The sequence below is a fragment of the Cydia strobilella genome, chromosome 7, assembly GCF_947568885.1.
Source record: "Cydia strobilella chromosome 7, ilCydStro3.1, whole genome shotgun sequence".
In the NCBI taxonomy this organism is placed as follows: Eukaryota; Metazoa; Arthropoda; class Insecta; order Lepidoptera; family Tortricidae; genus Cydia; species Cydia strobilella.
Genome location: NC_086047.1, coordinates 14,324,655 through 14,340,953, shown reverse-complemented (window position 1 = coordinate 14,340,953; position 16,299 = coordinate 14,324,655). Strand labels below are relative to the sequence as shown.

Sequence of the window (16,299 nt, the reverse complement as noted above, 5' to 3'; positions counted from 1 at the left end):
TAATGTAAGAATACGAAAAATATACATATTTCATTAATTTTATTACTTACCTCGTCATCATTATAACACGTTTATTTTTTTAATATTGAATATTGAAAAACCGTTCTTAATAAGTTGTCTGAATGGAATGGAATAGCTATGGAAGGTAGAGGTAGGATAGCTGCCGAAACGCCTGTCAAAGAAGAGGCGTTTTTTCCTAATTTTACTACCCACTAAGAGGCGTTATAAGTTTCCAAAGTTTTTATTCCTTACTTGTTGTTTTTATTATTTTTTCGCAACTGTATTAAAAAACGTCGTTCGATACACGTGCGGAAGTGTCATTCTTTTTATATTCAAGTAATGACATACTTTCCGCACTAGCATTGAAATGTACTATTTCATACGAGCGCTTCGCGCGATTGAGCGAATTAAAGGTGGACATTACATTAGCAAGATGTTGGCAATGATAGACATAGGTAGAGGAAGGCTAGTAATTTTGTAATAAGGTAAAAATTTTTGATTCACCATCTTTATTTGCTAGATTTGTGTGTAATGCCAAGAAAAGAGAGATTAGAACCTCACCTTCATACAAGTAATACTGCATGACAACGGATACCTACTTTTAAACAAGAAAGTGATAATTTTGAATTTAAGTGTTCCCTTGTTAATAATATGTGTATTTTAATTATCAGGCAGCAGTTAAAGAAAGTGCGGATAAAATAGAACGCAGCGAAGAGAAGATTTTAGGGGTTGCGCAGAACTTGACGAGCCATATAAACTCGCACACACATTTGCTAGAAAAGGTAAATCAAATGATAGAAAATTCATTACATACCTGTAACTAAGGTTAAATAAGTCAAGCCGAAAACATTTAGAAGGGCTCTTCTTCTATGTTTTAACCCCTAACGCAAAAAGAGGGGTACCTATTATTACATTCAGTTATCGATTTTTAATATTAATTTTCACGACAATTTTTAGTGCCACCGAGCTTTATAGTTAGCGCGCGTGCCGTATGATGTAGGTCTATCGAATATAGTTTCCATCTAGACTAGAAGCCCATATTTTGTAAAACGGAACTAAATAATAGTAAATGATTTACGCTCTAATTTTTAGGTCAGCGGCGCCTACGCCGAGACCTGGCGCCGAGGTCTGATCCTCGAATCGCTAATGCGGGATGGCCTGTCGCTAGTGAACGTGACGAGACGTGAACTAGCTGACGGGCTGCGCGCTCTCGCCAGAAGGCAGCGGGACGCGCGCTTAACTTCCGCGGACTTAGAGGCCGCCTTTTCGAAACGGCTTACTGACAACACCTACAAGATCGACTTGAAGGTAAGATAAAAATCACTAATGAGGGACGGCCTGAGGTTTTTTTTTTTTTTGAAAATATGTTACATGACTTTACAGAAATCCAATGCGCCATGAAACTTAAAATTAACATTAAACAAACAGGTTATTAAAAATAACAATCAGGTACAAACAAATATTTACAAATAACACAATTACAAATAACTATTACTAATTAAACTTTCACGGATGTAGGCCTCGCATCCATCACCTCACAGAATCTCAGGCATTCATTTCTCACAGACGCCCATCGCCACGCAAACAGGTCGCACTCGGGTGCTGATGCCAAGAGAGCATTCAACTGTGTGAGGGCACGGAGCAGCGGAGAGTTCAGGCGCGACACGGTGCGTCTCTCTGGCAAAGCCAACAGATCGCGTCGCCGCGGTCTGAGGGCTATCCTGGGGATGTCCGGTACATGTAGTCGCACGAGTCGACTCACCAGTTCTGGGCAGTCTGAATCACCGCGCAGGGTCCGACACGCAAACGTCAATAAGCTAAGGTCTCACCTCCAAAGAGTTGTAACCTAAGGCCAGTGTTGGCCGTAATTGTTAATTTTAATTAACCATTGATCAATTTTATTAACCATTAGTTCCGCCATTAACCAATTGCATTAAAGTTAATTCGGATTAAATTTTTGAGACGTTAATGGCCATTGAAGTTAATTCGGATTAACTTTAATTCGGATTAACTTCAATGGCCATTAAAGTTTCAAAAAATTAATTAGAATTACTCTCAATTGCATTAACGTCTAATAAAATTACATTCGTGATATTTTAAAATGAGACAGCAAAATGACCCTGACTGAACCCTGGCAGTAGTAGCAGTACCTACCTACTACCTAGTAGAATTCTGGTTTGGTGCAACACAGACATACGCGGTTTTGGTCATTTAAATCGTCTTGATGAGCACTTCGGAGAGCCGTACCCATGATAGAGCTGATGCTGAACCCTGGCAGTACCTAATGGATCTAAGGTTTGGTGCAACATAGGCACACGCTGTTTTAGTCATCCGACTCGTCTTGATGAGCACTTCGGAGAGCCATACCCATGATAGAGCTGATGCTGAACCCTGGCAGTACCTAATGGATCTAAGGTTTGGTGCAACATAGGCACACGCTGTTTTAGTCATCCGACTCGTCTTGATGAGCACTTAGGAGAGCAGTACCCATGATAGAGCTGATGCTGAACCCTGGCAGTACCTAGTGGATCTAAGGTTTGGTGCAACATAGGCACACGCTGTTTTAGTCACCCGACTCGTCTTGATGAGCACTTAGGAGAGCGGTACCCATGATAGAGCTGATGCTGAACCCTGGCAGTACCTAGTGGATCTAAGGTTTGGTGCAACATAGGCACACGCTGTTTTAGTCACCCGACTCGTCTTGATGAGCACTTAGGAGAGCAGTACCCATAATGGAGCTGATGCTGAACCCTGGCAGTACCTAGCGGAACTAAGGTTTGGTGCAACATAGGCACAAGCTGTTTTAGTCATCCGACTCGTCTTGATGAGCACTTAGGAGAGCAGTACCCATGATAGAGCTGATGCTGAACCCTGGCACTACCTAGTGGATCTAAGGTTTGGTGCAACATAGGCACACGCTGTTTTAGTCACCCGACTCGTTTTGATGAGCACTTAGGAGAGCGGTACCCATGATAGAGCTGATGCTGAACCCTGGCAGTACCTAGTGGATCTAAGGTTTGGTGCAACATAGGCACACGCTGTTTTAGTCACCCGACTCGTCTTGATGAGCACTTAGGAGAGCAGTACCCATAATGGAGCTGATGCTGAACCCTGGCAGTACCTAGTAGATCTAAGGTTTGGTGCAACATAGGCACACGCTGTTTTAGTCACCCGACTCGTCTTGATTAGCACTTAGGAGAGCGGTACCCATGATAGAGCTAATGCTGAACCCTGGCAGTACCTAGTGGATCTAAGGTTTGGTGCAACATAGGCACACGCTGTTTTAGTCACCCGACTCGTCTTGATGAGCACTTAGGAGAGCAGTACCCATAATGGAGCTGATGCTGAACCCTGGCAGTACCTAGTGGATCTAAGGTTTGGTGCAACATAGGCACACGCTGTTTTAGTCACCCGACTCGTCTTGATGAGCACTTAGGAGAGCGGTACCCATGATAGAGCTGATGCTGAACCCTGGCAGTACCTAGTGGATCTAAGGTTTGGTGCAACATAGGCACACGCTGTTTTAGTCACCCGACTCGTCTTGATGAGCACTTAGGAGAGCAGTACCCATAATAGAGCTGATGCTGAACCCTGGTACTACCTAGTGGATCTAAGGTTTGGTGCAACATAGGCACACGCTGTTTTAGTCATCCGACTCGTCTTGATGAGCACTTAGGAGAGCAGTACCCATGATAGAGCTGATGCTGAACCCTGGCAGTACCTAGTGGATCTAAGGTTTGGTGCAACATAGGCACACGCTGTTTTAGTCACCCGACTCGTCTTGATGAGCACTTAGGAGAGCGGTACCCATGATAGAGCTGATGCTGAACCCTGGCAGTACCTAGTGGATCTAAGGTTTGGTGCAACATAGGCACACGCTGTTTTAGTCACCCGACTCGTCTTGATGAGCACTTAGGAGAGCGGTACCCATGATAGAGCTGATGCTGAACCCTGGCAGTACCTAGTGGATCTAAGGTTTGGTGCAACATAGGCACACGCAGTTTTAGTCACCCGACTCGTCTTGATGAGCACTTAGGAGAGCAGTACCCATGATAGAGCTGATGCTGAACCCTGGCAGTACCTAGTGGATCTAAGGTTTGGTGCAACATAGGCACGCGCTGTTTAGGTCGTCCGACTCGTCTTGATGAGCACTTAGGAGAGCAATACCCATGATAGAGCTGATGCTGAACCCTGGCAGTACCTAGTGGATCTAAGGTTTGGTGCAACATAGGCACACGCTGTTTTAGTCACCCGACTCGTCTTGATGAGCACTTAGGAGAGCGGTACCCATGATAGAGCTGATGCTGAACCCTGGCAGTACCTAGTGGATCTAAGGTTTGGTGCAACATAGGCACACGCAGTTTTAGTCACCCGACTCGTCTTGATGAGCACTTAGGAGAGCAGTACCCATGATAGAGCTGATGCTGAACCCTGGCAGTACCTAGTGGATCTAAGGTTTGGTGCAACATAGGCACACGCTGTTTTAGTCATCCGACTCGTCTTGATGAGCACTTAGGAGAGCAGTACCCATGATAGAGCTGATGCTGAACCCTGGCAGTACCTAGTGGATCTAAGGTTTGGTGCAACATAGGCACACGCTGTTTTAGTCACCCGACTCGTCTTGATGAGCACTTAGGAGAGCGGTACCCATGATAGAGCTGATGCTGAACCCTGGCAGTACCTAGTGGATCTAAGGTTTGGTGCAACATAGGCACACGCTGTTTTAGTCACCCGACTCGTCTTGATGAGCACTTAGGAGAGCGGTACCCATGATAGAGCTGATGCTGAACCCTGGCAGTACCTAGTGGATCTAAGGTTTGGTGCAACATAGGCACGCGCTGTTTAGGTCGTCCGACTCGTCTTGATGAGCACTTAGGAGAGCAGTACCCATGATAGAGCTGATGCTGAACCCTGGCAGTACCTAGTGGATCTAAGGTTTGGTGCAACATAGGCACGCGCTGTTTAGGTCGTCCGACTCGTCTTGATGAGCACTTAGGAGAGCAATACCCATGATAGAGCTGATGCTGAACCCTGGCAGTACCTAGTGGATCTAAGGTTTGGTGCAACATAGGCACACGCTGTTTTAGTCACCCGACTCGTCTTGATGAGCACTTAGGAGAGCGGTACCCATGATAGAGCTGATGCTGAACCCTGGCAGTACCTAGTGGATCTAAGGTTTGGTGCAACATAGGCACACGCAGTTTTAGTCACCCGACTCGTCTTGATGAGCACTTAGGAGAGCAGTACCCATGATAGAGCTGATGCTGAACCCTGGCAGTACCTAGTGGATCTAAGGTTTGGTGCAACATAGGCACACGCTGTTTTAGTCACCCGACTCGTCTTGATTAGCACTTAGGAGAGCGGTACCCATGATAGAGCTAATGCTGAACCCTGGCAGTACCTAGTGGATCTAAGGTTTGGTGCAACATAGGCACACGCTGTTTTAGTCACCCGACTCGTCTTGATGAGCACTTAGGAGAGCAGTACCCATAATGGAGCTGATGCTGAACCCTGGCAGTGCAACATAGGCACACGCAGTTTTAGTCACCCGACTCGTCTTGATGAGCACTTAGGAGAGCAGTACCCATAATGGAGCTGATGCTGAACCCTGGCAGTACCTAGCGGAACTAAGGTTTGGTGCAACATAGGCACACGCTGTTTTAGTCATCCGACTCGTCTTGATAAGCACTTAGGAGAGCGGTACCCATGATAGAGCTGATGCTGAACCCTGGCAATACCCAGTGGATCTAAGGTTTGGTGCAATATAGGCACGCGCTGTTTTGGGCATCCGACTCGTCTTGATGAGCACTTAGGAGAGCAGTACCCATGGTAGAGCTGATGCTGAACCCTGGCAGTACCTAGTGGATCTAAGGTTTGGTGCAACATTGGCACGCACTGTTTAGGTCGTCCGACACGTCTTGATGAGCACTTAGGAGAGCAGTACCCATGATAGAGCTGATGCTGAACCCTGGCAGTACCTAGTGGGTCTAAGGTTTGGTGCAACATAGGCACCCGCTGTTTTAGTCACCAGACTCGTCTTGATGAGCACTTAGGAGAGCGGTACCCACGATAGAGCTGATGCTGAACCCTGGCAGTACCTAGTGGATCTAAGGTTTGGTGCAACATAGGCACGCGCTGTTTTGGTCATCTGACTCGTCTTGATGAGCACTTAGGAGAGCAGTACCCATGATAGAGCTGATGCTGAACCCTGGCAGTACATAGTGGAACTAAGGTTTGGTACAACATAGGCACACGCTGTTATGGTCATCTCACTCGTTCTAATGAGCACTTGGGAGCGCAATATTTGAATATTATCTTGAGATACATAACTCATAAGATAGATAACATATACTTATGGCAGTAAGCAGTAGGTCTAGGTACTTAGTAGGACTCAGGTATGGTCCAATCTATTCACGCGCTGTTTTGGTTCATCCTTTTTAATTAAGTTGATGGGAATAGTAACAAAAGTGCTGCCGAATCAATGTTTTGTAAATTTTTGTATTATTCAACACTTTCAGCGCCAAGCGCCCCATTTCAATAACAAAATGAACCCGACTATCGGGTTCTTGGCACTGAAAGTGTTAACTGATCATGATTACCAATGTCATGGTCATGCAATATTATGTAAGATATGAAAGAATATGTTTGTATTTATGAACTGAATCGGAATCCTGAAATTGAAATTGAAATTGAAATTGAAATTGAAATTGAAATCATTTATTGCATATCACATAGCAGGTACAGGTGTTCTTAAATATAAGCTGTTCATGTGACGCCCTGTTAGGGCACGGCAACAGTTCCACATACGGGAAACATACTTATTTAATCTAAAATTATGCATATTATTATTTACATATGTGCCAAACAATTAATTAATTATTTTACATTTAAATAAAATCTGCCATGCACAATATCAAATACAATTACAATCAATCTACGATCACAAGTATCACAAAAGAGATATTATACATCTTCAAAAAATTCTCTGATATTATAATAACATTTATCTAACAGAAATGTTTTTAGTTTCTTGCTAAACAGGCTTAATTTACTCTCGTTTTTTATGTTATTTGGGAGGTGATTATATATTTTTATTGACATATAGTGTGGGCTAGATGTGAACAGTTTCAGTTTAGAAAAGGGAAGTTTCAGTTTATTTAAATTTCGGTCGTTTCTTTTAGGTAGTGTTTCAGGAGAATATAGTTCGCTATGTTTTTTTACAAATTTGCTGGTCTCTAGAATATATATAGAGGTAAGAGTGAGTATTTTATACTTTACAAAAAATGGCTTACAGGTTTCCATTTCGTCAATGTTGGCCATTATTCTGATGCATCTTTTTTGAAGAATAAATATTTTATCTATGTCGGTACTATTACCCCATAATACGATTCCGTAGGATAATCTGGAGTGAGCGTATGCATAGTACGCTGCAAGAGCTGTTTTTAAGTCAGTTACGCGTTTGAGGTGATTTAGGGCATAAATGAATGACGATACCCTTTTCGTCAGGTTTTGTATGTGTTGCTTCCAATTGGTACTAGTATCTATGTCGATCCCTAATAAAGTTGTTGATTTTATGCATTCTAATTTAATATTATTATAAGTAAGGCTGATTGGCAAGTCTTGTTTTTGATAAGGTTTGAATTGTATGACTTTTGTTTTATTTAGGTTAAGTTCAAGATTGTTGGCTTGTAGCCATTCCTCTGTTTTTTGTAGCGTTTGGGTTAGTATTGTGGCAGCTTCCTCAGACTGAGTGCAGGGAAATAATATTGAGATGTCATCTGCAAATAACATACAATGTACATCTAATATTTTTGGAAGGTCATTGATATAGATAAGGAATAACAAACAACCCAACACGCTGCCCTGCGGGATAGAGCCAGTTACAGGGACTCTATCTGATTTGATGTGTTGTGTTAAGCCTGTTTCGAAGTTAGTATTTGCAATTTCAACATATTGGAATCGGTTTTCTAAATACGATTTAAACCATTTTAAAGTAGAGCCTCTAACTCCTGTGTTATGCAATTTAACTAATAGACATTCATAGCTTACTCTATCATATGCCTTACTCATATCGAGTAAAAGGCCTACTGCGTATTTTTTATTGTTAATTTCATCGAAAATTGTTTGGACATATTTATAAATAGCTAAGATGGTGGAGCGGTTTTTTCGGAATCCATATTGGTTTTCGTCTAGAATTTTGAATTTTTCGTAAAAAGAAAAGAGGCGTCTTATCATTGCAGTCTCGTAGACTTTTGCTGACGTTGGAAGTAAAGCAATTGGTCGGTAATTGTTAATATCTGACGTGGCTCCTTTTTTGTGTATTGGTCTTACTACGGATATTTTTAGCGCGTCCGGAAAAATACCTTCTGAAAATGATTGGTTTATTAGGAGTGTGTATGGAATAGCTAAATTTATGGCACAATTTTTGATAAGGGTGGGGGGTATTTCATCAATGCCGGAGGATATTTTATTTTTTAGATTTTTTAATATTGACATTGTTTCATCAGGTTCTATAGGCCTTAAGAAAAAAGAGTTATTTACTACGTTATTTTTGGGGATTTTTTTTGTGTAGGTAGAGTGGGCATTTGCAATGGAGGAGAAAAATGAATTGAAGGTATTTGCCACTATTTTGGGATCATTTTCAGGGCTACCATCAGCCTTTTTAATTTGAATGTTATTTGGACAATTGAATTTGTTTTTATTAGTCTCTCTGTTTATTATTTGCCACATTGATTTAGTTTTGTTTTGGGCCTTTTCAAATGTTTGTTTATTGTAGAGTTTTTTGGAGTTGTACATAGCTTTTCGTAGAGTTTTACAGTAGGTTTTATAGTGGTTTCTTAAGACCTCACTTTTTGACTGTGATACAAGTAGCTTTAGAAGTCTTTTGTTACGGCAGGAGATTTTTAGCCCTTTTGTTAAGTCTGATTTTTTTGATTTAACAACAATTTTAGTTATAGGAATGCATTTATTTAAGGCTGTTGTCAGAGTTTCGCTGAATGAGTTATAATTCTCGTTTACTGATTTTCTTGATGAAAGTACACTATCCCAAGGTACAGTTTCGATTTCTTTCTGAAATTTTAGTATGTTTGATTTTGAGAATATTCTTTTGTGGATAATCCGGTTGCGTAATATTGGGTTTATGTTTGGGATATTGTATAAAATACCTCGATGGTCTGAGAAACCTAATTCCTTAATGTCAAGATTTGCTTGTTTTGTTTTAAAATTGGTAAATATTAAATCAATACAGGTAGAGCTAGAACTAGTGATTCGAGTGGGTGCGTCGACTTTTTGACTAAAGTTATATTCTAACATTAAGTTTGACAGTCTTATTTTCTCACTTTTATCTGACATATAATCAATATTAAAATCCCCGCCGATTATTATATTTTTGTTCTTATCTTTTAGGGATATTAATTGCAAAAGGTTTTTTAGTTTTGTGTAAAATAATTCCGTCTCCCTTTTACTATTTGGCCAGTACAAGTTTATTATTATTGTATTAAATTTCGGAAATTCAATTGCACATATTTCAAAAATAGTTTCTGTAGACATGTTTGTAATATCAGGTCGGTTACAAAAATCCAGGTTTTTTTTGACTAGTATTAAAACCCCACCTCCTTCGTGGTGTTTTCGACAATAACTTGACCCTATATCATAATTATTTATATGTAGTATATTTAGTTTTTCTAAGTTTAACCAAGATTCTGTGATACATATTACATGCAAGTTTGTTTTTTCTTCTGTAAATGCTTGTAAAAGGTGCGTCTTATTCCATAGACTTTGCATGTTCTGAAAAAATATGGATATGCTAGTCACGAAAGTTATGGTTTCCGTTGGCTGAAGTGCTGGTTGTGGGCTGGCTCTCGGCTCGCGGGGTGGCTGTCGCTGGTGGGTGAAGGCTTGCATTATATAATGGTTGTTTCTGTTGGTCCATGTTGATTTTGTTCGTTCTTACTTCGGTTTGTGTAACTCTTATTGGATTCTTGAAGCTTTCGTTATTTATAGTGCTGTTACGTATATCACCATTTTGGCCATGTTGCATCTGTTGTGGTAGGATGTATTCGTAGCCATTGACATATACTTTGTCGTGCCTTATGGTCGGATATAAACCACACTTGCGCGCTTCTCTCAAGGTATACCTTAGTTCTTGTCTTTTTTTTAATGCAGTGTTGTCCAAAAAATCCGAGACTGCAAGGCCTGTGTTCCTAAAGTTGTGCTTATTATTCAGTATATAGTTTTTCATGCGTTTGCTGATTAATTCAATTTGTATGGGCCGTCTATGCCCGCGCTTACCTATTCTTTTCACATCTTCGATAAAGGCGTTGATATTCGTACCCAGTAACTCATAGAAAACGCTAGTGGCACGTTCTAAAAGTACATGCCAGTCTTCGCCGGGGAACTCATCTAAACCATAGAGGACTATTGTTTTATTTTGGCAGCTTTCTTCAATTGGTTTTCCTTCTTTGATTTGGAGCTGGCTCGATAAAACGTCTAGGTCAGCGCGTAATTGTAAGTTTTCTAATTCTAATTTTTTTATGATTTCGTTTGTAGCATTTATATTTTGTTGTAACCGTCCATGACCCTGTGTCATCGCTGACGAGGTACGAGATAACTCTATATTTATGTCGTTTAATTTTGTGTTGAATTCATCTATAAGAGCCTGTTTAATATTTTTCGTGATAGACTCGGTCAAGCTATCTCTCATTGCTTCGAATTCCTTTTTGATTAGGTGGCTAAATTTATCAAATGATATATTATCTGTATTCGTCGCTTCTACTACGCGTGACTCGCGTGAGCTGTTTACCTGGAGATATGAAGATGTTGTTAATATTTCCGTATCCCCCTGTAATTGCGATATATCTGTATCACCGGACATGTTGGCATCGTCTTTTTCGTCTATTTCCCTCTCCATCTGCCTCAGGACTGCCGGAGAAGCGGGGGTGGTATCATCCCGACGGCGGGTCCGTTGTGTAATCATTTGGCAATTTGGGCATACCCAGTCTGCTTTTAATTGTAACTGATGTTCTCTATATGTTGCCGATGTTATATTAACGCATTTGTAGTGGTAACACCCTGGGCATTTGGTGCAAAAAAGGCGCTCCATCCTATCCACTCTAACATCACAACCTGGGCAAATCATCTTAAAGTTCTCGTAGTTTGCAAGTTTCGCACATAAAGTCACAAATCGTGTGTTTCTAAGTAATCGGCACCACGAAGTCAACTATCGAGTGCATAGAAAGTAGCGGCGCTTGTGGTGAGTAGCAGAACTAATTGGCTCGATCGGTGAAGCAGTCTGGTTGGATATTCGTTTTTCTACTCTTCGCTAGATGGCGACACAAGGCGCACGAGTTGCAGAACTATTTGCTCGGTCGGTAAAGCAGACCAGTTGGGTCTTCGTTTCTCTACTCTTCGCTAGATGGCGACTCTAAACTACCGTGATTTTTACGATTTATGTATGATTTGTAGGGGATTTTTGATATTTGGTCTTTGCGTATATTGTCTTCCTTTGCATTTGGTAAAATAGGCACTTCACGTGTGATTTTATATTAGATAACACAAAAATATCACTCCCTTCAACCAAAAAAAGTCACTGTTCGTGTGCCACTGATTTTGTGTTATTTTGCTTCTAATAGTCTGTTTTGGGTTTACACTTTTATTTTATATGAAGCACTAAAGTTAACTTTCACGTTTTATTGTCTTTTTCTTCGTAATTTTACACTTCTTCATTTCGAAAACTTAATATAAACACAGAGCCGATGTAAACAGTGCGACTGCGGCGCCCTCTATCCTTACAGGGATAAATGAAAATAACATATTTATTTATCATTATTTATTTATTTAAGAAAATATATTAAAAATTATATACCACTAATTATTTTATCAATTATAAAAATTAAGTCTTATTTTATACATAATGATACAGATGTAGTGCATAATTGTTTACCATCGTATTTTCGCGGAAACGCACGAACGTGTCTTGCTATTTCAGTCAGTCTCAGTACAAAAATACTGAGGTTGACAGAAGTAGCATGACAAATACGAACGTTTCCGTGAAAATACGACGACAAACACTTATGCACTACATCTGTATCATTATGTATAAAATAAGACTTAATTTTTATAATTGTTAAAATAATTAGTGGTATATAATTTGTAATACATTTTTTTAAATAAATAAAAAAAAAAAAATGATAAATAAATATATTATTTTAATTTATCCCTGTAAGGATTCCGATTCAGTTCATAAATACAAACATATTCTTTCATATCTTACATAATATTGCATGACCATGACATTGGTAATCATGATCAGTTAACACTTTCAGTGCCAAGAACCCGATAGTCGGGTTCATTTTGTTATTGAAATGGGGCGCTTGGCGCTGAGTGTTGAATAATACAAAAATTTACAAAACATTGATTAGGCAGCACTTTTGTTACTATTCCCATCAACTTAATAAAAAAAGATGAACCAAAACAGCGCGTGAATAGATTGGACCATACCTGAGTCCTAGTAAGTACCTCTAGGTACTTACTAGGACCTACTGCTTACTGCCATAAGTATATGTCATCTATCTTATGAGTATCTCAAGATGATATTCAAATATTGCGCTCCCAAGTGCTCATTAGAACGAGTGAGATGACCATAACAGCGTGTGCCTATGTTGTACCAAACCTTAGTTCCACTATGTACTGCCAGGGTTCAGCATCAGCTCTATCATGGGTACTGCTCTCCTAAGTGCTCATTAGAACGAGTGAGATGACCATAACAGCGTGTGCCTATGTTGTACCAAACCTTAGTTCCACTATGTACTGCCAGGGTTCAGCATCAGCTCTATCATGGGTACTACTCTCCTAAGTGCTCATCTAGACGAGTCGGGTGACTAAAACAGCGGGTGCCTGTGTTGCACCAAACCTTAGATCCACTAGGTACTGCCAGGGTTCAGCATCAGCTCTATCATGGCTACTGCTCCCCTAAGTGCTCATCAAGACGAGTCGGACGACCTAAACAGCGCGTGCCTATGTTGCACCAAACCTTAGATCCACTAGGTACTGCCAGGGTTCAGCATCAGCTCTATCATGGGTACTGCTCTCCTAAGTGCTCATCAAGACGAGTCGGACGACCTAAACAGCGCGTGCCTATGTTGCACCAAACCTTAGATCCACTAGGTACTGCCAGGGTTCAGCATCAGCTCTATCATGGGTACTGCTCTCCTAAGTGCTCATCAAGACGAGTCGGACGACCTAAACAGCGCGTGCCTAAGTTGCACCAAACCTTAGATCCACTAGGTACTGCCAGGGTTCAGCATCAGCTCTATCATGGGTACTGCTCTTCTAAGTGCTCATCAAGACGAGTCGGATGACCTAAACAGCGCGTGCCTATGTTGCACCAAACCTTAGATCCACTAGGTACTGCCAGGGTGCAGCATCAGCTCTATCATGGGTACCGCTCTCCTAAGTGCTCATCAAGACGAGTCAGATGACCAAAACAGCGCGTGCCTATGTTGCACCAAACCTTAGATCCACTAGGTACTGCCAGGGTTCAGCATCAGCTCTATCGTGGGTACCGCTCTCCTAAGTGCTCATCAAGACGAGTCGGGTGACTAAAACAGCGGGTGCCTATGTTGCACCAAACCTTAGATCCACTAGGTACTGCCAGGGTTCAGCATCAGCTCTATCATGGGTACTGCTCTCCTAAGTGCTCATCAAGACGAGTCGGACGACCTAAACAGCGTGTGCCTATGTTGCACCAAACCTTAGACCCACTAGGTACTGCCAGGGTTCATCAGCTCTATCATGGGTACCGCTCTCCTAAGTGCTCATCAAGACGAGTCAGATGACCAAAACAGCGCGTGCCTATGTTGCACCAAACCTTAGATCCACTAGGTACTGCCAGGGTTCAGCATCAGCTCTATCGTGGGTACCGCTCTCCTAAGTGCTCATCAAGACGAGTCGGGTGACTAAAACAGCGGGTGCCTATGTTGCACCAAACCTTAGATCCACTAGGTACTGCCAGGGTTCAGCATCAGCTCTATCATGGGTACTGCTCTCCTAAGTGCTCATCAAGACGAGTCGGACGACCTAAACAGCGCGTGCCTATGTTGCACCAAACCTTAGATCCACTAGGTACTGCCAGGGTTCAGCATCAGCTCTATCATGGGTACTGCTCTCCTAAGTGCTCATCAAGACGAGTCGGACGACCTAAACAGCGCGTGCCTATGTTGCACCAAACCTTAGATCCACTAGGTACTGCCAGGGTTCAGCATCAGCTCTATCATGGGTACTGCTCTCCTAAGTGCTCATCAAGACGAGTCGGACGACCTAAACAGCGCGTGCCTATGTTGCACCAAACCTTAGATCCACTAGGTACTGCCAGGGTTCAGCATCAGCTCTATCATGGGTACCGCTCTCCTAAGTGCTCATCAAGACGAGTCGGGTGACTAAAACAGCGTGTGCCTATGTTGCACCAAACCTTAGATCCACTAGGTACTGCCAGGGTTCAGCATCAGCTCTATCATGGGTACTGCTCTCCTAAGTGCTCATCAAGACGAGTCGGATGACTAAAACAGCGTGTGCCTATGTTGCACCAAACCTTAGATCCATTAGGTACTGCCAGGGTTCAGCATCAGCTCTATCATGGGTAAGGCTCTCCGAAGTGCTCATCAACACGAGTTGGATGACTAAAACAGCGTGTGCCTATGTTGCACCAAACCTTAGATCCATTAGGTACTGCCAGGGTTCAGCATCAGCTCTATCATGGGTACGGCTCTCCGAAGTGCTCATCAAGACGATTTAAATGACCAAAACCGCGTATGTCTGTGTTGCACCAAACCAGAATTCTACTAGGTAGTAGGTAGGTACTGCTACTACTGCCAGGGTTCAGTCAGGGTCATTTTGCTGTCTCATTTTAAAATATCACGAATGTAATTTTATTAGACGTTAATGCAATTGAGAGTAGTTCTAATTAATTTTTTGAAACTTTAATGGCCATTGAAGTTAATCCGAATTAAAGTTAATCCGAATTAACTTCAATGGCCATTAACGTCTCAAAAATTTAATCCGAATTAACTTTAATCCGAATTAAATGGCTAATGGTTAATGGCCATTAACCTTTTTAATTGTTAATTTTTAATGGTTAATGGCATTAGCGTTTGGCCAACACTGCCTAAGGCCCCAAGGAGATACTTCGTCGGATAGAGAAACGGGTAATAGCCAAACATTTTCTTGTATAAAAACCTTAAAAAGGCTTTTTGTACCTTTTCAAGAAGCAAACTGTAGGTAGATTCGTAGGGATGCCAAACGATCGATGATGTCTCAAGCTTGCTTCTTACTAGCGCATTATAGACAAGCCTGATTGCAACAGGATCGTTAAATTGACGAAGGTTGCGTACAACGAAGCCCAGTCTTCGAAAGCAGTCGCTAGCAAGCGTCGAGATATGCTCGTGGAAAGTAAGCCGCGTATCGAAGACCACACCCAGATCTTTAATAGAGCACACGCGGTTTATAGGCTCGGACCCCAGCACATATTGTGCATGCAACGGCTTATGAGCACGGCTGAAAGTGCAGACGCAACATTTAGCCGGGTTGAACAGCAACTTGTTTTCGGTGCTCCAGAGAAAAACCGAGTCGATGTCCCTTTGTAACGACTCACAGTCAGTACTCTGCTCCACTCCATATACCAACTTAAGGTCATCTGCATATAGGAGACACTGAGCCGGTTGAAGGACTGACCTGAGGTCGTTTATCATGATCCCAAATAAGAAAGGACCTAATATGGAGCCTTGACTGACCCCAGACCGGGTATGATAAGGGGCCAAGACGAAGCATCCATGCTTGACATACTGCTGCCGATCGCGTAGATAACTAGCGAAGAATGACAACAATGCGGGAGAAAAGCCAATCCGATCCAGTTTCGCCAACAACACATCGTTATCCACGCGATCGAAAGCCTTACTGAAATCAAAATAAAGGACATCGACTTGGATACCTCTATCCAGGTGCTCAGATATGCTATCAGCCAAAATTAATAGGTTGGTGTTAACCGAGCGACTATGTCTGAATCCATGTTGTGCGTCACATAAAAATGGCTTTACCTGTGCGCATAGATTTCGGTGGACTATTGACTCAAAGAGCTTGGCCAGAGTGGAAAGGACGGCAATGGGCCTATAGTTTTCCACGATTGTGGCGTCATTTGCCTTTGGTATAGGTCTCACCCTCGAGAGTTTCCAGCGAAGAGGGTATGACCCAGTACAAAGTGCCAAATTAAAGATGAAGTGTAAAGGGACTTTAAGGTAATCCATACAT

The 16,299-nt window shown here is 41.9% G+C and overlaps 2 protein-coding genes across 2 annotated transcripts in view; one reads left to right on the top strand and one right to left on the bottom strand.

Moving 5' to 3' along the window:
• Nucleotides 1-16,299, bottom strand: part of LOC134743226 (Golgi-associated PDZ and coiled-coil motif-containing protein-like) — a 96,452-nt gene that overhangs the window by 71,036 nt on the left and 9,117 nt on the right. The window lies entirely within an intron of this gene.
• The window catches only part of LOC134743194 (uncharacterized), a 47,151-nt gene that overhangs the window by 24,046 nt on the left and 6,806 nt on the right, over nucleotides 1-16,299 (top strand). Inside the window, exons 5-6 of the mRNA XM_063676575.1 lie at nucleotides 672-782; nucleotides 1,093-1,308. Of these exons, the coding sequence (XP_063532645.1) occupies nucleotides 672-782; nucleotides 1,093-1,308 (327 nt within the window). The remainder of the gene's footprint in view (nucleotides 1-671; nucleotides 783-1,092; nucleotides 1,309-16,299) is intronic.